The sequence below is a fragment of the Motacilla alba genome, chromosome 4A (assembly GCF_015832195.1).
Source record: "Motacilla alba alba isolate MOTALB_02 chromosome 4A, Motacilla_alba_V1.0_pri, whole genome shotgun sequence".
Classification (NCBI taxonomy): Eukaryota; Metazoa; Chordata; class Aves; order Passeriformes; family Motacillidae; genus Motacilla; species Motacilla alba.
This window is the reverse complement of record NC_052045.1, coordinates 14435992-14458155: the sequence shown is the minus strand read 5'-3', so window position 1 is coordinate 14458155 and position 22164 is coordinate 14435992. Positions and strand designations below refer to the sequence as shown.

Below are 22164 nucleotides of genomic sequence, written 5' to 3'. Positions count from 1 at the left end.
GTGAGGGAGGGCAGGTGTGCCCTGCACAGCCTTCAGGCCTGGCACAACGGAAGTTTATTTGTCACGAACAGTTTCCCAATAAATTATGTAATTTAAAAATTTTAAGGATAAGAAAAAGGCAGAAGGGAGGGGGAGCCTGCAGCAGCTCAGCCAGTGCATGGAGACCACAGGGCCACACGACACCCTGGGCTGAGCCCAGGCACCAGCGAGGGCTCTGTAACCACAACCTCCCCCCCTTGGCTTTGGCCTCCCTCACCTGAGGCCATGTGGCCCCACGAGCCTTAGTGTTTCAGTGGGACAGGCCACTCTTGCACCCTCAGTCACCAGCCCCAGGGCTGTCCCCTCAGCCAGCTGTGTGTGACCCTTGCACTTGCAGCCCCCCTGCACAGCCCTCCCAGCTGCTCCTCTGGCCCCCAAGGAGCATTTGTGGCTCCTTTCGCTCCCCCAAAACCTGCACCCTCTGCAGGAGGGAGACAATGGACTCCATCTAGTGGCACCTGGTGACCCAGCCTGTCCCACCCCCACACTGTAGGCTGGGCGAGAGGGACGGTGGTCCCATCCTGCTCGAAACACACAGGACGGCCCAGGAGGAGCAGAGGACAGCTCATGGCTCTGCCTGACCCTGGCCACTGAGAGCCACCTACCATCCTGTGTCCGTGGGGGAAGCTGGGACAGGGAAGCGAGAGGAAAGTGAGGGCAGAGTAAGGGGTGCAGGGACAGACTTGTGTGCCCAGGCCCTGTGTCCTGGGAGGGAGGGGAGAGGGGAAAGGCCATGCCGAAGGGGAGAGGCCGAATGTCCAAACAACCTTCCTGGGTCAGCACGGTCCATAGCACAGTGATGGCATCAGGGCTGGAATGGCTGTGTGGCAGAGGGTGACACATGTCCCACAGCAGTCTGGGGTGATGTACACACCAGCACACGTACCTGGCACCGGAGGGACGCAGTGTGCCACGGCCTCCAAGAGCACCAGCCATCCCCACCCTTCTCTACAGCAGCTCTTGGGAGATGGAGGTGACACAGAGAGAAGCGTGACCTGGGAACTGGTGATACTGCCACGGGACGATGGGTGCTGGCACAGTGCTCGGGTATCGACAGATCCACCTGGCTCCCACGGGGAAGCCGGAGGCTCCAGAGGTGGATGGCAGTGCAATGAGCGTGCAGGTCCTCTGCAGCGTGGGGTATGGCGTGGCAAGGAGGGGGAACCGTCCCTTCCCACTGTAAACACGGCACTTGGAGAGCTTCAAGCCTTTACCCCTCGGAGCTGTCAGAGGCCCGGCTGCAGCGCGGGCCTGGCTTTGGCACACGGCAGGAGTCATTCTTCGTCCCCGGTGAGCAGGAAGCTGTAGAGGAAGTTGATGGCACGCTGGCGGTCCTGCTGGCTCTGCCTGGCCATCAGGTTGGGCGGAGGGCGCAGGAGGAGGCTGGAGAACAGGGCGGCTGTGGAGGCAGGTAAAATCGGTCACTGTGAGGAACAAAAACCGTGGGAGGTACAGGAAGATGCTGGGATGGAGCGAGGGCTGCAGAGGAACAACGCTCACCGATCATGGTGGCACTGACGTTGTTGTCCTCCGAGTACTTGAGCAGCTCCCGCAGGAAGGACATTAGGTACCGAAACACGTTACGGTGGCAGCACGGCAGCTGAAGGATCACCTGCAAGGAAATGGTGTCAGGAAGCTCTCCCAGCTCCCGCTGCTGCAGCCTGGGCATGTGTGGCACTCCGGGTTCCACAGCAACTTACCCACAGCTGCAGCCCAGTACTGATAGCTGCAGTGGGCTGTGGCTCCTGGTGACACTACTTCAAGGAAAGCTGTCACCAGGAAAAAGTCCCCAGTGCCCTGTGGCTGCTTCCTGCTTGTTTCCAGTCGGATCCTAGCTCTCACTGCCCCAAAGCTTCCCCCTCTGCTCAGGGACATGCTTGATCTGGCCTGCTGCCCCACCAGCCGTTAAGAGCCCTCCATGAAGGACAGGAATTGTAGCTCTGAGCAGGTGCTCAAGCCCTCAGGACCAGGAGTGGCTTAGCCACTCCTTGTTCCCCATGTGCTCAGGGTAAGACAGGGCTCACGTGGGGTCTCCCTGGAAGAGCTGCCCACTCTGCCAGCCCCCAGGCAGGGAGCAGGGCCCAGGCAGGCTCAGAGGCACGGCACAGCCCGCAGCAGCAGGAGCTGCCCTGAGCCAGCAGCAGACCCACATGTCAGCACAGCCCCGCACCTGTCGGCACAGCCGGCTGCTGTGGGAGCCCTCCAGGCACCGCTGGTACAGCTCATAGCAGATCACAGGCTCTGGCAGAGCCTCCAGGAAGATGAGGAGAGCTTCAGCCACAGAATGATTACTGCCCGCTGGAGCACTGGGAATCAAGGGTCATGCTGAGCAGAGAGATCCCCTCCCTCCCCACATGCTCATCTCACAGGAGGTCACACAAGTTCCCTGCCTGTCCAACCTTTCCTCCTCCTCCTCCACTGTCCCCCATCCATGAAAAACCTTGCACTACATTTCCCACCCTCTGGCTGCACAGGAGCCCCCTGCTCCATTAGCTTCTTCTCCAGACCATGCTCTTCAGTATCCCAGCTCCTGCACTTGGCACAGCCCTGCAGAAGCTTCCAGAGGCCCCGGATGCTTTGGCCAGCACAGATTCAACTTTGAGAGAGGTCGTGGGGAGACCAAAGGGAGCCCATCCCTGCCAGGAACCCTGTCAGATAAAGGTGACAGACAAGCTCTCCCGAGAGCGAACTCTCCCAGCAGAGCTGAGATCCACCATGGAAGGATACGGATTGTCTCAGGAATGCTGGTGTCCAGGCAGTCAATGATCTGCTCCAGCTCTTCCTGCATGCCTGGAGTCTGGAACAGGTCCTCCTGTCAAAAACAGCACAGGGATGGAGTAAGTCACCTTCCCCACAAAGGCTGAGGCACATGGTGACTCATGGTGCCTCCCAGTGAATGCTGAACCCTGGGACACCCAGACAGTGCTTTGAGCACAGGGAAAAGCCTTGCCCTGTAAACACCAAACTGGAGCTGATCTCCAGGTGGGTGTAAGAAACCAGGTCACCAGGAGAGCTCCAGTGTGGCAGAGGCCCCCTCCCTTGCTCCCTCTTACCTGGTGGAGGGCATGCTTGAATAGGTGATCCACCAAGAGCCAGATCTCCTTTGGCACCTGCAGCGGCACCTCACTTGCTTCCTCATTGTCCAGGGAGCCCATCTGCAGGATGGATTTCTCCTGGGGAGAAAGCACACAAGGGCTCAGGGAAACCTCAGTCCCTCCTGCCTCAGTCCCTTGGTGCCTGGTAGGAAAAGCTGGGACAGGGGAGGCAGCAAGACCCTGGGGTGCTCGCCCTGAATCACTTTCACTGCACCAGCCATCGCCCCACAGGCCCTGGCTCCTCTCCCTTCTGCTGCCCCATGGAACAACCTGCCTGGTCTCTCCAACAGCCCCAGCCCCCTCAGAGCCCCAGGAGGTGGCTCTGGCTGCCCACGGTGCCCCAGCCCCATCCCAGCTCCCACCCTGCAGCCAACAGAGGCTGGGACCCAGCCAGTCCTTGTGCTGCGGGAGCTGCCCCGCTGGGGAGCCCAGCCCCGTCCCCACTGACCCCACGCCTTCCCTGGCTCCGGGTGCTCCAGCCACAGCTGCTTTCAGGGCTCTGCAACTGTCCTGAGTGCTGAAGTTTCTTCCTTGATTTTTCCAAGGAGAGCTCTCACTGAGTACAGGCCACCACTGTCACAGTTCCTGCTCACTCCTGTGGAGCCGGCGAGCTCCGTGGCTCAGGTGTCTCCATCACACCAAGCTTTAACCGGATCCATGCTCTTGGCTTGATTTTACTCTCACTTCACGATCACTCGCATTCCTGTGACGTCCAAGGAGGAAGCCATGCCCAGCACTCCCAAAGCACCCAGGAACCAGCACAAGCAGGAATACAACCCCGTCACCAGCGGAGGAGTCCACAAGCCACACAGAAAGCACCTCGCTCCAGCTGAGGCAACAAGTGCCATGGCTGTCCCAGCAGCACACACAGCCATTGGCAGCAGCCAGGGGCGGCTCCCCTGCTACGCCCAGAGACACACCAAGCTGACAGGAGCCCTGGTGGCATGGGCAGTAGCCGCAGTTGCCACACAGCACAGCTCTGCCCTGCACAGCACCAGGTCTGACCCCCCCCAGTAGATGAGGAGTCACGGCTGCATGGCTGCCTCGCTCAGCCACACGCACTGACAAGGTCGGGAAGCACCATGTCAGGCAAGAGCATTACAGAATTCCTCTAACAGGGAAAGGGGGAGAGCTGTAGACCTTCTCCCAGGGCTGTGGACACTCTTCCCGGGCTGAGGCTCTTCCACAGAAACCCCTTGTGCCAGGGCATCACTGGAGCCAAGCGCTGGAGCAGTCCTTGGCATGACTGGGGGAGCTGTGGAGACTCCCATGCAGGAGATCCCAGGCATTCAGAGAGCACGACAAGGCTCGAGGTGCCTCGGGGCAGACGAGAAGGAAGAGAAGGAGGAGCAGGAGCGGGGGAGGAGGCGGGCGCGCACTGGCCGGGCCCCGAGCGCCCTCTCCTGCCGCCTGTGAGGAAGGGAGGTACGCCACGTCCTTCCCACGGGAAGATGCTCCCAAGAATCAAAATTCCTCCCTTCTCCTCTGCCAGGAGGGAGTCTGTGAGCTTCATGTGGTCAAACACCCGAGCTCGATCCCCTCTTGGAGAGGGAACATTCCTTCCCTCTCCTGTTGTACTCTGCCACTGCGCTGACAGCCCAGAGAGGAACAGCTCCCTCAGACCGGGAAGCTGGTGCAGAACCAGCTCAAACAAATTACAAATGTCAGAGCCAGCGCAGGGAGAGTATGAACACACCCCCAGCATCTCCCACTTGCTCTCCCAAGGAAGTTTTCCTTGCTTGGCTCCAGCACCGAGCATGGGTGCCAAGGGAAGCCGTGGTCCTGCTCGGGCATTGGGGCCATTGGAGCCAGCAGCCCCAGCTCCACTGCTTGAGGAGGCACAGAAACATCCACCTCCTGCACAAGGCCCTCCCTCGGCCTCCACAAGGACACAACCAGATGGAAGGAACAAAAAACCTGAGTTTTCTACTCTAGCCCTCTTCTCACAGGTCTGAGAGGATGCTGTGGTGAACCCCTCCTTGTGGTCAGAGGTATGTCAAAGGCTGCCAATCTTTTTTGGGAATATCCAGCATTGCTGTCAGGATCAAGAGAGTAATTTTTTTCCTCCCAAAGCAAATTTCATGAGCTTTAACATCGCAGTTGGGCTTGGCTCTGGGGTCACTGTATGCTTCTCCATGCTCTCATCCAGCCCACAGCTGTGCTAAGAAGCTTTGCTGGCAGCCGTGTCCCCTCTGTGCTCCCCTCCCCTTCCCTCTGCCACGGAAAACAAGGGAAAAGCTCTCATTCTTTACAAACACACCACTGAGAAGCAGACTGCCACACAGCAATTGCTTGTGTTACCTTTTCTAAGAAGCTGTCTTCTTCCTGAGATCAGCAGGAAAGAGAGGAGAGGAAAAAGTGTGGTTAAGAGGGAGAAAGCACTCTTGGATTAACTCTTGTGATTAAGCAGAAGCCTTATTTGCATTACAAGGACCCAATGAACACCAGGTCCTTCACACATTTTGCTGACACGGACAAAGTTAAACCTGTGGTGAGAGATTTGCCTGCCAATTAACAACAATCCTGCTCATATGATGCACAGCCTCGTCAGGATTTCTGGAAAGCTCTCCAAGGGGCTTAGACAGCACTGTTCACTGGCCAACAGCTGGGCCATGGGCAAGTGAGACGTGTCCACCAGGAAGAAGTTCCCTGCCCAGAATCACTATCCCTGTGTTATTTCAGCCATCTTCCCTAGTGACCAGGCCAGAGATAAAACGTTCCCTGGGCTAAATCTGTGTTTCTGAGTGTGTGGCAGCTGTGGAGCTCACAGGGCCCCTAAGCAGCTTTCGGTACAGTCAGGGAAATGAGGGTTTGTATTCAAACGCGGCTGCTGCTGCTGCAGCCTAAGAGCATTAGCATAGCACAGAGAGGAGCGTGCCAAGCCCTCTGGCAGCACAGCCAAGCCCTCAGCATCCCCAAACAGCCAGCCCCGTACAGCCAGGGCCGGCTGGGCACTGCCCATGGGTCTGCAGGAGGAAAGGAAGCAGGTTGTCCATGCCGAGTCTTGGCAGATTGACCTTTTGGGGTGGGAGCAGCCCCAGGCTGAGCTGGGAGCAGCTGCAGCTCCCACGGCACAGGGACAACAGCAGAGAGGAGCATCTCAGGGTCCCCTGTGGCCTCTGCAGTGCCTGCTTCCTCTGGAGCCTCCCTGAGTTCTAACAGAGCCACAACAGACTGTCCTCTTCCCGAGAACAGCTTGCTTCAAACAGGAGCTGGCACAGGTTTCACTCCTGAGGCACAGGGGGAGGGACACAGTCACAGGTTTGGGAGGGCAGACGGCCACCTGCACGTTTTGTAACGGGTGAGTCATCTCCACCTCACCCCCCAACCTGAGCCTGGCTGCTCACCTCTCCACAGAATCAGAGTGGTTTGGATTGGAGGGACCTTAAAGCTCATCTCATTCCACTCTCCTGTCATGGGCAGAGACATCTTCCACTATCCCAGGTTGCTCCAAGCCCCTTCCAACCTGGCCTTGGACACTTCCAGGGATCGGGCAGCTCTGGGCAAACAGTGCCAGGGCCTCCCCACCCTTACAGGGAACAATTTCTCCCTAATGTTGAGCCTTCAGCATGATCTGCTCCACAAGACTCACCTGTTCCTGAGAGGGGTTCTTCAAGAGGCTTTTTAAAACCCAAATACTGAAATCACAAGGGAGAGGTGCTCAAGTGACAGCAGCCATGTCACTGTCTCCCTCCTGGGAGAACCACGACAGCCATTCCCAGACAAACTCCCACCTGCATGGTGCTATCCTACACCCACCTACCTCAGCCCCTCAGTGACTGCATCTCCAGACCTCTCTCCACTGAAAACACCACAAAAAGTCTAGCTAGGCTGAGGAGAATGTTTGGTCCAGTGAAGGATGAGCCCATGCAAGTGCAGAAGGCTCTTAACCCCCACACACTGCCAGCCTCACACAGCCTGAGCAGCACCAAACTCAGGGAACTGCACCCAGCTGCTCCAGCTTGCAGGGCAGGCAGCCCCAGCACCACCGACCCAGGCAGTAAGTGCTCAGCTTGGTCTGATTCCAAGGATTTCTCAGCTCACAGGTAAAATCAGAACCAAAAAACTTAAAATATCCCCCATGCCCATAAGGAGAGCTGTGTCCCTGCTGCAGACACTGGAGCAGGTGCTTCTTGCTGACTGTTTTGCCTGCTTTATTTCTAGATGTTTCACTGAGTAACAGGAGAAGGAAATCTATAGATGGAAGGAGAAGGAGACTCAATGGACTCTTACAAATCTAACAGTGTGTTCTGTGAGGGCAGAGACAAGAGTCTGGGCCCAAATTCCTCTCTATCAAGCAAGAAGTTGGTGCTGAGTTGGAAAAAGCAGGTGGAAAAGCAACCAAGGCCAGTGAAATGTTCCAGACCCACTTCTAGAACAAGACTGACTATAACCAAATCCTTAGAAATCCGAGGAGCCTGAAGCCTGGATCAGTTGCTTGACCTGAGGAGCTGAACACTGTATCTTATCGCCTGCATCCTGCCTAGCCCGATTAGGGTGTTAAAAAGTCAAAATTCTCATATAAAATGGACTTCTCTGTATATTGAACTCGTGAGAAAAGTAGATACCTACAATAAAAGATGGGAATTGGAAGAGGCAGGGAGAGGCACCGAGCAACTGCTGAAGGGATAAGAAAATGTGGAAACAATGGGAGTGGAGGCTGGCAAATCTACAGAGGTGGAAAAGCAGCAGCTTACTGGACAAAAAACCACTCCTGTAAGGGTGAGACTGTGAGATAGGAGAGGAGAGGAAAGGTATCACATGGCAGAGAGACTCAAACAATGGGGCTGAGCTTTCAGGTGGACAGAAAGAAAGGATTCTCCTGGCTGAACAAGAATGGGGACATGAACTGGCACTCAGGAGCTGCTGCACCTCACTGGAACATGGCCAGGTAAGGCAGTAAGGAGAAATGAACGAAACCAGCCTGGAAATCAGAATTACATCCCCAAAATGGGACAGCCCCAGAAACAGCTGGGAGTACCCAAAAAACAAGAGGTCACTAGGGCACCACTGCACTCTCTCTCACGCACACAACGAGCTGTGGGAGGAGGAAAATTGATGCTGGGGCTGGCATAGGCTGGGAAGAGGAACAGTTTGCTGCACCACAGAGAGATCTCTCCCTGATGAGCTATCTCTCACCCGAGGCATTATCTCTCACTGTGGTTGTTGTGGGAGGAAATGGCCAGAGAGGCTGTGACATTGCTCATCTGCTGAGCTGTGTCCTTCAGCACCCCACACCCACACCACAGACTTTCCTTTGGTCCTCCTGCTTCTGCTTACTCCTTCCCCTGAGCAGTGGGAATGTATCCAGAAGGAAAAGGCCCCTGAGGCACTCATGATAGCAAAAGAAGCCCATATACCTTGGATGAGAGGACCCTAATCATATCTCTTATGACACCGCAGTGCCACCCAGCTGAGCCTGTCAGCACCAGTAACACCAACATGAGGTGCTGGGATCACTCTTTCATCCCATCAAACAATATTCAGAGCCCACTCAGAAAAAAGGGATAAAGTACAGGCTGTCAAAAGCCATCCGCTGTGGTAGACAGGAAGAATACCTTAAGCTCTGTGAAGCTTAAGAGCACCTTAAGCTCTGTGAAGTCGCTCATCTCAGAGCCAGCACAGACAACCTGACTTGCAGGTTCTGCTCCTGCTTTTGGGAGCAATCAGAAGGGAATCAGGCTTCTCTGGGTTAGAAGAGCCGCTTCAGAACTCACCAGGTCTATGAGCTTGGTGACTGGAACTTCTCGGATGGGTCGCTTCATCCGGCACAAGGCCTCGAGCGAAGTGCCAAAGCAGCTGGGCAGGTAGGTGCCACTGATGGTCAGGAAATAGTCCTTCCCTCGGTCCAGGTGCAGGACAAGAATATCCTCAATTTTATCCTCGCCAGAGTTCAGGAGGGTGACTGAGTCCTTGCTGACATACACGTCCAGGGAGATCTCCGTGCTCTCATCTGCAACACACTGGAGCGCTCCAGAACACACACTCTCCAAAAGGGATGATGGGGACAAACATACAGTGGCAGGGACGAAGGCCACAACAGAAAAGACAGACAAGACTGATGGCAAGGAAGGTGGGACACAGGAAAGACAGGAAGGACTGAATGGAGATGGGATGGGGGGGTCTACAGCACTACACTCACCTGGCTCCAGGTAACCTTCACAAGGCTCGGCCCGAAGCCATGGCTTGCAGTAGTGGGAGTCATTGAGCTTTGGGATGAAGGAGAAGCGACAGGTGACCTGCCCGTTATTGGTAATCTGGAACTTCTGTTTCTGCAGCTGACGGAACTTCACGTTCTCAAACTCGAACTGCAGAGCAAAAAGAAATCAAGTGATATTAGTGGCAAGGATATGGCCCATGGCCAGCTCCCCACAGACTCTGCAGTGGCCCCCCCAAGGCTGAGAGGATCCCACCTAATGCAGAATTCCTCACAGAAGTCCTGCCAAGGAGCCAAGACAACATGTCCTCGCTAACCCAATTCCTGATTATAAGATAGAGTTCAATTTTCTATAATCCAGCTAATTGAAACAAAGCCTTTGAAAGAAGTTCTGGCACTTTGAAGGCTGTTGTGTTTGGGCAGAGACAGTGATCCCAGTTTCATCCTCACCTCTCTCCTGCTCAGCTCCAGCGAAGGAAGAAAGTCATTCTCCATCCTGTCCATTATACGAACAATGTCTTCAAACAGCTTCCGATACTTCTGCTCATCCACAACCTTCACCTGCGGGAGACAAAAAACACAATGAAACTTCTGACAGGCTTTCACAGGAACTCTCTTGATCCTGAGTGAACTGCAGAAGTGAATTATTTCTCTAAGCACTTGCTTCTGTAGCTGCAAGGCTGAGAGAGCTCACACACGTGTGCAGTCCCAAGCTGCGTCTGCAACTTCACACAGATTTCACCCCTGGTGTTACCAGGCTCTGTCTGGCCGCTGGTCACACAACTGGGAGATCACTGGAGGCAACCTCTGTGAGACAGCACTGGCATGCTGCAGCATTCCTCATGATTCTCCAGAGGGAAAGGAGAAAGGCTTTTCTTTAAATAGACTCAGCCTATTCTACTCAGCACAGGCGAGGCATACATGAAGTGCTGTGTCTGCTTTTGGGCTCCTCAGAACAGGAGAGACATGGAGCCCCTGGAGTGGGGCCAGCAAAAACTACAGAGATGCTAAAGGGCCTGGAGCATCTCCCTTACAAGGAAAGGCTGAGGGAGCTGGGGCTGCTCCCCCTCAAGAGGAGACACAGCTGAGAGGGAGTCTGTTCCTGCCTACAGGGAGGGCTCAGAGCAGGGCCCAGGCTCTGCTCTGTGGGGCCCAGCAATAGCACAAGAGGCATGGGCAGGAATTGATCCCAAGAAATTTCACCTGAACATGAGGTTCAGGTGAAAACCAAGAAGTTTCACCTGAACATGAGGAAGAACTTCTTCACTGTGTGGCTGACAGAGCACTAAAATGCATTTCCCAGAGAGGCTGTGAAATCTCCCTCAGTGGAGAGAGTCCAGAGCTGCCTGGACACAATCCTGTGCCACGTGCTCTAGGATGGCCCTGCTGGAGCAGGGAGATGAGACCCAACAACCACTGTGGTCCCTTCCAACATGACCCATTCTGCGACCTGAGCCACCCAGGGAGCAGAAGGTAGCAAAAATGGACATGGGGTGTTCCCATTTGCTGCACCAAAAAACCTGAATTTGCTGTCACTCTCCACTGAAGACATCCAGGTGTGAACCAGATGACACATCTGACGCAGCACAGGTACAGCCAGATCCAGGCTGCTGCTGATCTCCATGTGGAGGAGGGAACGGCGGGACTCACCCATTCCAGTGCTGCCAGATGCAGCACCCCCACAGCAGGCACGCCTCAGCTCATGTGTCCTCTTGCAACAGCCTTAGCAGAGGTGTCCTGACTCTGTCACTGCCTCCCAGTAATGCCTGGAATGCCTGGCAGTGCTGGGATCCTGCCCCAACAAACACACACACACCTACCCCGATGCGGAACAGGGCGCTGACAGGCTTGTGGTCGCTGGTCTTGAGGTCCATGTGACTGCAGTACCGGAGCTGACTGACGTTCCCTCCTCTCCAGAGGATCCGATCACACCACGCTGGCACACGACACTTCCCACTACAAAGGAAAACGGGTTACCAGGGGAATCCAACAATCCTACCAAGCCATCCAAGCTGTTCCTCTTCGCAACAAGGCAGTTCCCTCCACCCACATCATCACAGCAGTGATGGGATAACTCCTATCACTTACCCCAGCTTGAATTCTGTTATTTCTTTTGCTCTTTCCCCCTTTCCCAATACAGCAGATAAAACTCCCATCCTTTCCAGCACCAGGAAACAAAACAACCCTCAGTCAAGCCCACTTCCACAGCCTGAACCCATGTGTGCTGTGACCCAAGCTGCATGACTTTCTTGTGCTGCCAGACCTTTCTGCCCACAATCCAACCCATCGCTTATTGTTTCCACTACGGAAAGTCTACTCAGTGATTACTATTATGTTGTGAAGCCTGAATCTTGGGGTTATCCTTCTTCAGATTAACTACTGTGATGATTCATAACCATGGCAAGTCAAGTCCAATCACTACATGGTTTGAAAGTCCTTCTTGGGAGTTTCTCCCTTCAGAGCAGCCCCTGCAGCAGATGCAGCCGTGTCTGTGGGAGGCACCGAGCAGGAACCACAGCTGCTATCACAGTGCAGCCATCCTGTGGGTCTGCAAGTCAGGGGACAGGGTGACTCAGAGAGCCTGTTTCCTTAGCTCTTCAATTCCTTTTTTATACTGTGTGCCTGTCCCTGGTAATAGAGAAAGGCCCCAGTGCAGAGTCACCTGAGCTTACACTTCACCTGCCTTCATCCAGTGGGATCAGCAGCTACAGAGGTTTAAGGGATGTGCCTGGTCAATGTACACAGGGGCTGCTTATTGCAGAAAGCAGGAAAGAAAGGAAGGCCAAACATAACACTGACAGGTATGCACAGTTCTAAGAAGCAGGAACTCAAGATTTGTGAGAAAATGTGTTTCATGTCATAGGTAAATACACCCAGTTGCAGCCAATGTACCTGGAGTCCCAGCGATCTGTTTTAGAGTCATATTTATATGTGGGGATGAATGTAATATCTCCCTCCATGAAATCTGCAAATGCTTTCTTCTGAGTGCGCTGAATATTCAGCTAAAGCAGAAAAACAAAGCTTTAAAAAAAAACCCAAAAAAACCCCACCAAACCAAACCAAACCAAACCAAACCCAAGAAACCCTCCCTTGCCACAGCAGTGTTAGAGGGCAGATCTACAGGCAGAGCAACCGTGGCCTGTGGCCATTCTGTGGGATTCACAGACACCTCCAAACTGCCTCTCAGACCTCACACCTTTGACACACAAGTGGCAAGTTTTCCAAGCAGACCGAGTACAAATGGGCACGGTACTGCTCACCAGACCATGCAGACAGCATCAAGCAAGAGTTAAGGGAAATATTAATTACTAAATGCTTTCATCAGTTTTCAGGCTTAAGATTGCCATCATTAATTATTCCCCACCAATCATTTTAGCAAGAGCCTCCAGGACTGAACTTTCCTGACAACCTGACACCACCCTCCTTTGGTCCTTTCTTCTTCTGGAAAACCTCCTGGATGTTTTCCTCAGTAAGACCTAAGCTACAGCTGTTTCCTGAACAAAGCTCTGTAGTACAGCAAAAATGAGCTACAGAGGACAACCTAGCAAATTTACTGCTAAACTGTGTCAGGGATGATATTGCACCAGTGCTGTTCATGTTTCCTGGGTGCAACCCTTCAGCTGAAAGGGACCTGCCACCAGCTTCCGTGTGCTGCAGGGATGCACCGAGCAGGGGAGGCGACAGCACAGAATTCAGGTCAAACTGGCTGAGCAGATTTGGACTTCAAATCAATACCTCTTTCACAACACCGATCACAGCAGCTTTTGTAGCTGTTACAAATACTTGTTCAGCTTGTAGTTCGTATTTAAGAGAGACAGACGCTGCACTGAGACACAGACACACTTACACAGTGACTGCCTGAGTTACCTAGTTACCCCAGTACAGAAAATCCGGTTTTGGTTAGGGGGATGTTGCACCCAGCACACCCAGAGCTCTGTCAGGGTCCAGTGTCTGTGTCTGTGTCCAGACCCTTACTGCAGTGTGCCACAGAATTATGTAGGTTGGGAAAGCTCTCCAAAAACATGGTTCCTCCAGCACTGTCAGGGCCCCAGCTAACCTAGGTCTCCACGTGCCACCTCTACATGTCTGTTAAATCCCTCGAGGAATGGGGACATCACTGCCCTGGGCAGTCTGTGCCATGGCTGGACAGCATTTTCCATTAAAAAAAATTTCCCTATTATCCAACCTGAAGCTCTCCCGGCCCAACTTGAGGCCATTTCCTCTTGCCCTGCCAGTTGTTACCTGGGAGAAGAGACCAACCCTGACCTGGCTGCACTGTCCTCTCAGGGAGTTGTAGAGAGCGAGAAGGTCCCTCTGAGCCTTCTCTTCTCCAGGCTGAGCCCCTCCAGCTGCTCCTCACCAGATTTGTGCTCCAGCCCCTTCCCCAGCTCCATGTCTGCCAGCTCCTCCCTAGCAGAGGCACGTCCCAAACCAAGATGACCTCCCAGGGATGGGGCGAATGTGAGCGAGTTCACTGACCTGGTCATAAGTCAGCAGTTTCTGCAGTTCGTTCTTGCTGATGAGAGTCTTCACTTCACTGGCATCCAGCAGACACAGCCTGTAGTTCAGGTCTCCCAGCCAGATAACAACGCTGCAAACAAAGATACACATACAATCATGGAATGGTCTGGTTTGGAAATGAGCTTAAACCTCATCTTGTACCAGCCCCCTGCCATGGGCAGGGACACCTTCCACTGTCCCAGGTTGCTACAAGCCCTGTCCAACCTGGCCTGTCAGAACTCCAGGAATGGGGCAGCCACAGCTTCTCTGGGCAGCCTGTGCCTGGGCCTCACCACCCTCACAGGGAAGAATTTTGGGAGCAGATCAGCAGTTAACAGGCCCCCTTTTTAAACCACATTAAAGCTGAAACATGTGGAAGACAAAAACAATACATTAAAGATTGAGTCCAACAACAGAAATTTCTAGTGACAGCAGATCTACAGGACCAACTAAGTCCATTTCCTTTGGAATTCCCCAAAGATTGAAAACTTGGTCTAATAGGAGATAATGCATTTGTCTCAGCCTGAAAAAAAAGCCAGAGAACAGCTCTGACTCTCTAATGAAGCAAGACCAGTGTTCACACAAAATCCAGCTGGTGTTGAGGCTCTTCTCATGTTAAGAGAGGGCCATGGTGGAGCTCATTAAGCAGAGCCAGCCTGTCAGCCAGCGGGACAGGTGAGGCATCTGTATCTGCAGGGTTATCCCTCATGTACACCACGCTTTTACCTCCTGGTTTTTCACTGCCTTTCCTTCAACCAGAGCAGGCCACTGCTGCACCACCTACTGAGCCGAGACACCCTGACACAGAATTAGCAGCAGCAGAATTAGGCTCCTGGAGGTTACAACCTTTTGGACACTGTTTCCCATCCCTGCCATCAGCCACACCTCACCAGCACCCGCTCCCACCCCGCTGCCCTCCAGGCTTCCAAACAGGCCTACAGCCTTCTTGCTATCAGCAGCTAAAGAAGCACTCATGGGACGCACTCTTTACTCCATAAAGGTTTCCTTTAAAGATTAAAATTTAAACCCCTTGCTAGTACCAAATCTCTTCCTGTTTATAGTCAAACCTCAACATTTCCATTAGTGGATTATCAAGGATAATCTAATATTGTAAGGTTTTTTTCTGTACTAATCCACTCTACATTTTTGGTTTTTAAATGGTTTGAGTATTAATTACAGAAACACCAACCATTTGTATTCTGTTTAGGCCTGCTGAAAAGGAAGTTACACACAATCTCAAGGAGAGGGACACTGGGCACAGGTGCATAAGGCACTGCAACAAGGAGGTGACCAGTCTGTCTGCAGGAACTGCAGCACACCAGAGCCCTTAGCATTTCAAATTATTTTATTAAGCCAGAAAACTCATCTGCATGAAACCTGTTGCTGCAGCTCTGACTTGACTTGGGTTACTCGACACCACTGCCAAAGGGTACAAAACTCACTCGTGCTTCATGATGTTGAACTCAGACAGGCAGTCTGAGCTGGTGATCAGGAAGCTCATCCGGGCACAAATGTCCTTGTAGTCCTGGTTTCGACGCTCAAAGTCCTCCACGTGGGCGGCCAGGTGGGAGTTGACGACACAGAATGTGGTGTTGTGGAACATGAACCTGATGGCCACACCACCCTTGTTGCCCTAGGGAAAGGAGGGACCAGTGGGGTTGGACTGGGTGGCACGTGAGGGGACTGGGAAGGCACAGGTGAACCAAACCAGCCTGTGCCACTTCTTGCACGGATACAGGGAAGCAACAAGCTGGCCTTGGTGACTCACCATCTTTCCCATGACTCCTGTGCCCACAGACTCTGTCACAATCTCTCTGATATTGCTCAGATGATCCTTCTTAGCAAATATGAGCAACATCATCCCCACCAGGCGGACCATTTGCACCTGCAAAAATAAACGGGATCCTGAATTCCCAGAGAGGCAGTGGGAATGCAGTTCGGATCTGCTCTGCCTGATGCTCTGCTGCTCTGGCTCTCCCTATTCCTCATGTTCTCTACTCAATCCCTAACTGCAACAACAGAACCCAAAGGGTCTCCTGTCCTGAACAGCAAGGTTCTTGGGGTCCATCTTTCACACCCCAGGAGCTGTCAGCGGCGCTGAGCCCACTGCATTCCCTACTCTGGTCCCTCCCTACCACAGGGTGGGCAAAGAGAAGCTGAATAAATGCCCAGCAAGTTTGTGACTCAGATTGCAGCCCCTGCCATGCTCTAAACAGCAGAGGCAGAGAAGCCCCTGAGTGCTCCAGCCAGGCCCACAGCTGGGGCTGTCCTGAGGCTGACTCCTGAGGGAGTCAGAGCCCACTCTGGCTTACTGTGGACTCCAGTGCAGAGGGAACGGACAGAGATGTTCCTATTCCCCTGAGGCAGATGTGGTCTGCTGCTGATCTTTTACATGTGCTAAGCCAACACTGTCCAGTCTGTGACCTTCCTGCTCCTCCAAAACAGTGGTATGACCCCTCTGAAACAGTGACATCACCACTCTGAAACAGTGACAAGGCCTCACCTGCTTGAGCACAGTCTGCATGCTCACCTCTATGCACGGAAACATTCACATGTGTTGGGATTAAGTCTATGGAGTGAGGAAAGAAGCTGAGAGCAGAGAATTTGGCTGCGAAGGCCCAGCACCCGGTCTGCTCTGCAGGAGCAGAATTTGCAAGCGACCACAAGCCTTATCTACAGCTTCAGCCACCTCCCCCTCCTGCAGCCATATCCTGCAGTCTCCCTTTCACTATGGCGGGAGAAATTCATCCAAAACTAAAGTGAAGCCAAGGGAGGAGAGGGAGCAGGAGCCTCTCTGCAGTTTGGGCCCTGACTCCTGGCTCCCCTTGATAGGTCTCAGTTCAGCTCTACTCTATTCCCTGTTTCATTTCCTGTAACGCTGGCTCAGAGCAAGCAGAATGGGGTGTGACAGCAAACACACAGGCTAAGGAAGAAAGGGAAACCCATTCATGTATTCAGGACTGGTCCCTGCAGCAGAAAGGTTTGTCACAGCAGAGATAAAACCAGTGTCTTGCTCTAAACCAGCCAGAACAAAGTCCTACTGCCACAGCTGAAGCAATTCTGACTCAAGGCAGCAGCATCTGGAAGATTTCACTTCATAAATTATCCCATTCATTCAGAGGAAATCTATTCATTTAATTTACCAGCTCAGGACACACCTGGCTTCTATAGTACAGGATGAGAAGGTGATATAGGTAGAGAATTTGAACCTGCTGCTTCCCTTACACCTACCTCCTATTTGATAAAGGTAATGTGGTCCCCACCTTTATAAATTTCTACTGCAAAGCACAATATTTCCTACAACTGTGGTGCAGAAAGAGACTCTCCAGATTTAACTTGACACATTTGACAGATGCCCAGGCATGCACATGCCCAGTATGACCCTTGGTTTCTCCAAGCTGTGCTCCTTGGACAGGGAGGAAAAGGGAAGCCCTTTTCCTTTTTCCTTCCCATCATGCCAGCTCCATCACAAGCCCCCATGCCACTGAGCAGAACTCACTTTCTTGTATTTGGCCTTAGGGTGCAGGCATCTCTCCACAGCAGACAGCCACTCCTGTTCCTTCGTAGAATCAAGGTAGAAAAAAGCCTCCGTGCTGAGGTCCAGCTCCTGGAACCTGGAAACCCAAGAGCTTAGCACCTCCAGCCTTCCTGCACATCCTCCTCCTCCTACAGGAATGTGAAACCTCCAGCAGCAGCCCTTGGAGGAACAGCTCTTTATGGCCACTTGCTAAATAAAGCAATGGAATTTCCCCACAGTGCCTTTGAGATCCTACCCCAAGCCCCCAGCAACTCTTTCCCTGAGAAACACCACTTTAGGCAGAGGACAATGAGTGAGCTCAGCAGATCCCTCCAGGAAAATCTATGTCATGCTAGCTTTGTTCAACCGGATCCTCTGCCTCATCCGATGGCTTTCTGCCCTCAGACAGCCCCTGTGTGACACAGCTCAGCTCTGTGAGAGCACAACAGGAACCTAAACCCAACCCAGCTCTCCTGGATCTCCCCAAGCTGCTCACCCAATGCAGTAGAAGTCTGGAGGCTCCACGTCATACACCAGCCATGGGGTCAAGAAACTGTCAGGAGACTGTCCATTCACGTTCCATGTTCCCACAAAGAACCTACAACACAAAAGCAGCTGAGCTGTTAGAAAACACAATGAAAAGCACAGCAGCACAGCAGTGTTCTGCTGGAAGCATGCACTGTGAGCTGTCCCTGCGTGGGGCAACGACTGCCGTGGGGCAACTGAAAGTCACAGAATCCCTGAGGCTGGAAAAGACCTCCAGGAACATTGAGTCCAAGCTGTGCCCAATCCCCACCTTGTCACCCAGCCCAGAGCACTGAGTGCCACATCCAGGCATTCCCTGCACACCTCCAGAGATGGGGACTCCACCACCTCCCTGGGCAGCCCCTTCCAATGGCTGACCACCCTTTCCATGAAGAAATTCTTCCTGGTGTCCAACTTGAACCTCTCTGCTGCAGTTTGAGGCCATTTCCTCTTGTACTGTCCCTTGCTCCCTGGGAGCAGAGCCTGACCGCCCTGGCTGCCCCCTCCTGTCAGGGAGTTGGGGAGAGCCAGAAGGTCCCCTGAGCCTCCTCTTCTCGAGGCTGAGGCTTCCCTGCTCCCTCAGCCGCTCCTCAAAAATTCTCCCAGGCTTGGCTTACTCCCCATGACACTCCTCTCGGAGTAAGGCATTCCACCAGCAAACATCTGGCTCTTTTAACATCGCGTCACGAGGGGCAACACCACAACACTATGGTGGGACATCTGTCTTCACTCTTTCTGCCCACCTGCTCCAGCCTTACCAAGGCTCAGGAGATCTGACATACACAGAGAGAAGACAAAAGCAGCAGCTGCCCCATGGACACGAGACTTTTGGGCTGTACCATCCTCACCGGCCACCTGAGCTGCAACCCATCACCAGCTGCCAGGGTCCAATCCTGGGTGAGATCCCACAGCTCTGTCCTTTCCTCCCAGGTCTCACCTGAAGTTGTGCAGGTTGATGTAGGCCTTCTCCCTCTTGGCCATCACATGTTTGATGAGCCCCTCTCTCTGCCCCGACTGTGTGCTGGGCAAAAATATCTTGCGCATTGTGTTGGTCACCTTGGGCTGGTCTCTGGATGTGCCTTCTCTCTCTCGGTGAAACCTAGGAAGGAAGCAAGAGCAGCACTAGAACTAGTTCTGCTGTCTAGGAAGAAAAGTAAAAAAGGGAACAGATCCCCTACGTTACTTACTGCTTATTCTGAGGCACAGGAGGAGGTGGGGGTTCCCGTCGAGATCCCGCCTGGTGGTTCTGCATGTTTCTTTTCTCTTCTAGGCTCAGGGTGTTGAAGTCATCCTCAAACCCCAGAGCTCCTGTAATGAAAAATCCAAGAAAAACACCCTGAGAAACAACCTGAAACAGCTCAGATCAAGAAGGAAAAAAGGTAAGTTCACAGAAAGCAAAGAACCAAATGACAGTAGGAATACATCAACCGTGTGACCCTGGAAATGGGAGAAAGGGGCACTAACCACAAGGCAAGGCAGGAAGGAGCTTAACATGCACAAACCAAGGGTGAAAATAGCATTCAGGAAGGAATTAACAGACAAGGAAGCGTGGCCAGACCCAGCTCCTACCCTGGGCATCCCAGCACTGCACAGGCCCCGGAATAAAGCCAACTGTACCTGGAGATAGACCTGTGAGGCTCTTCTCCACCTCATGCCAAATGGCTGAGTCCTTAGGTTCAGGAACAGATGCTTTCAGGTGGGCTGGAAAAAACCCATCCCTGTCAGAAACTGCCGGCAGAGGATTTCACACGCGCAGGGGCACTCTGCTCACCTTCCTGTATGCTCTGCACTTCTGACAGGAATCCCAAGCAGCGCTCCTCGTCAGGGATCTCGAAGAGCCGCTCCGGCGCCTCCTCACCCTGGATCCTGACCTTGCAGCCTGCTTCAAAAACACTCACTGAGTCAGCCCAGGCTGGCTCAGAGTCCCAGGCTTCCCACCCAGTTTCCACGTGTTGTTTGTGATGGAAACCTGCACCTAAGTTACCCTCCCTGTGCTTCTGAGGTCCCCCCACCCTGCTTGGGATATCCCCAGCACATTCTCCTGGCTTTAGGAATCCTCCCTGCTGCAATTTTGCAGAGAAGAGTTCCAAAAGGAGGAAGAACAATTGCAGGCATTTTGACCATTTGCATTTTAATCCTTGTCTGTCATGAGAACTGAGTGTCTGACAGAGCCAGATGACAATGTCAGAGGGGAAACCATCCCTGTTTGAGCAGAGGACAAATATAGAGCCTGGGAGAAGACTGGAAGGCAAAACAAGCACCAGTGGCTGTTCCCTGACAGGATCTTTAGCTACACCACTGCCCTTATGAAACTTACTGTTTGTAGCTATATCAATCAGCAGAGTTTCTTCTGCCTCTAGAAAAGAGAAAGCCAGGATCAGTAGAGCTGACACTGGATGCTGCAGTAATTGAGGACTCATATAATTACACTGCCTGCTACCAGCCACGAGAGTCCTGACAGGAACAAAGAGCTCTAATTTACATCTGTACATTCCTAACGGTGAGAGAACCTGGACAGTCACCTCCCAACAAGTGTCCCAGGGAGATTCCCACCACACAGTGCTCATACACCTGGACGGGTTTTCCCCATCAGTGCAGCTACTTTGGGAAAGACCAGCTTGACATGGAACTTCAGAGCTTCTCTACAGAGCAAGACCAGGGGCAGAACATCCCTGAACTGCATACAAGGGAATGAGCAAATTCAGAAAAAAAGGACTTTTACTCCTCACAAGGATTTGCCCCAGGGCCACTTGTTGCTATTTAACTTCTTCCTCATCCAACAGGTGGGATGCTGAGAGCTTGCTAGACCTTAGGAAGTTTAGATGCAAACATGCAGGAAAAGGCAACAGCTCTCAACTCCTGGCATAGCAGAGAAGTCTGAGAGACACACCAAATTCCAGACCCCGAAACCAGGTTCTGCATGAGTTGGCTCTGTGTGATGCCAAGCCAAACATGCACTGCAGCCAGCCAAGTTCCTCACAAGTGCATGCTGACATGGAATGACAACCTGCTTGGATGAGGAACAAGGGGATGCCATAAAATGTGACTTGCTGTTTCACAGGGAAAGGATTCAATCTGCTGTGGCTCAGGAGACAGGTCAGGGAACACCACTAAATTTAACGTTTGTGGATGAACAGCAGGGGATTCTCAACCTTCCCCCCAGCAGTCAATACCTTGCACACATTTAAAATGGCTATTGATGGGAATATAATCCGGATCAGAGTTTTCTTTCTCCTGGGAGCGAATAACGACCCTGCAGACAGAAGGAAGGCTTGTAAAAACCCGGCAGCAACGGACACAAACGGGAGCTGTGTGTACAGAGACAGTGTTTGATTTTTATCGCTAAACTTCTGGGGCAGGAGGAGGAAAAAGGCAGCGAACGTGAGACGGTGCAGGACGCGGATACCCCGGGGGAGAAGTAAGAGCTGTTGAACCCTCCCTGCCACGGGGCAGGGCCAGCACCGGGGTGGCAGCGGCTCTGGTCGCCGGAGGAGCATCGGGGAGTCGGGAAGGCACCTCCGCAGCGCCGGCCCCGCACGGTGAGGGGAGCCCGCCGGGGGAGCAGACAGGGATCCCGAGACTCACGACGGCTGCGGCAGCTCGGCGAAGAACCGAGCCGAGCCCGGGCACGGCGCGTCCCGCCCCGGCCCCGCCGCGGCGGCACCAACCGAGGCGAGCCGGGCCCCGCCACGCTCGCACTCACCCGTAGCGGCCGGCCCGCCGCTCCAGGCCGAGCACGCACGGCTCCCGCCGCCCGGCCCGCACCTCCGCGCCAGCAACGCTCTGCGCCGCAGTTAAGAAAACCTCCGGTCACCGGCCTGCCCCGCCCCACCGCTGCCCCCCGCCCGCCCGGCCCCCCGCGCTCGGTGGATACGGGCAGGCCGCGGCCCGCGGCGCGCGCCTCCATGGCAGCGCTCGGTCTCCCGGCGACTCCGCGCCGGGCACGGGCGCGCAGCAGAGCGGCGCTCGCCGCCACCGCCGCGCCCCCTGCTGGCGGGAGGCCCCCACCGCCCGTGCCCGTGACGCGCACCGACTGCGCGGCGGGAACCGGGAGTGCGCCGGGACGGGGGGGACTTGTGGACCTGTCGAGTTCCTCTGGATGTCCCGCACCTCGCTTCCCACCGCGCGGCGGGAAATGGACCGGCCGGGACCGCTGCTCGTCCCGGTACTGCCCCAAACCGGGAGGAGGGGCGGGCAGCGTTCGGCCCCGCCCCTTTGCTCCCGCCTCCGGCGTTGATTGGCTGCGAGCGCTGCTGATTTACATGTGCGCGGTGCAGGTCGGGAAGGGCCGGGTTTGAAGCGCAGGGCGGCAGCGCTGGCGCCATGGCTGC

At 54.0% G+C, this 22164-nt stretch overlaps 1 protein-coding gene across 4 annotated transcripts; it reads right to left on the bottom strand.

Annotated features, from left to right (window-relative positions):
* Window positions 1-41: 41 nt before the first annotated feature.
* On the bottom strand, window positions 42-22027 carry OCRL (OCRL inositol polyphosphate-5-phosphatase). Of its 4 annotated transcripts, none has more exons than XM_038122858.1 (24): window positions 21708-22006; window positions 21537-21616; window positions 21007-21086; window positions 20151-20189; window positions 19605-19715; window positions 19451-19534; window positions 19021-19141; window positions 18771-18932; window positions 17805-17906; window positions 17291-17405; window positions 15560-15676; window positions 15234-15424; window positions 13771-13882; window positions 12184-12293; window positions 11112-11247; window positions 9742-9852; window positions 9277-9442; window positions 8852-9087; window positions 5436-5459; window positions 3093-3212; window positions 2767-2851; window positions 2210-2337; window positions 1540-1651; window positions 42-1438 (listed from the first exon to the last, which is right to left on the bottom strand). In XM_038122858.1, exons 1-24 carry the CDS (start codon window positions 21738-21740, stop codon window positions 1314-1316), a joined length of 2700 nt encoding a protein of 899 aa, XP_037978786.1. In that variant the 5' UTR covers window positions 21741-22006; the 3' UTR covers window positions 42-1313. The 4 variants fall into 4 exon arrangements, with proteins under 4 accessions (XP_037978786.1, XP_037978787.1, XP_037978788.1 ...); XM_038122859.1 differs by having other exon boundaries at window positions 19605-19712; XM_038122860.1 differs by lacking the exon at window positions 5436-5459 and having other exon boundaries at window positions 21708-22027.
* Between the last annotated feature and the right edge of the window lie 137 nt (window positions 22028-22164).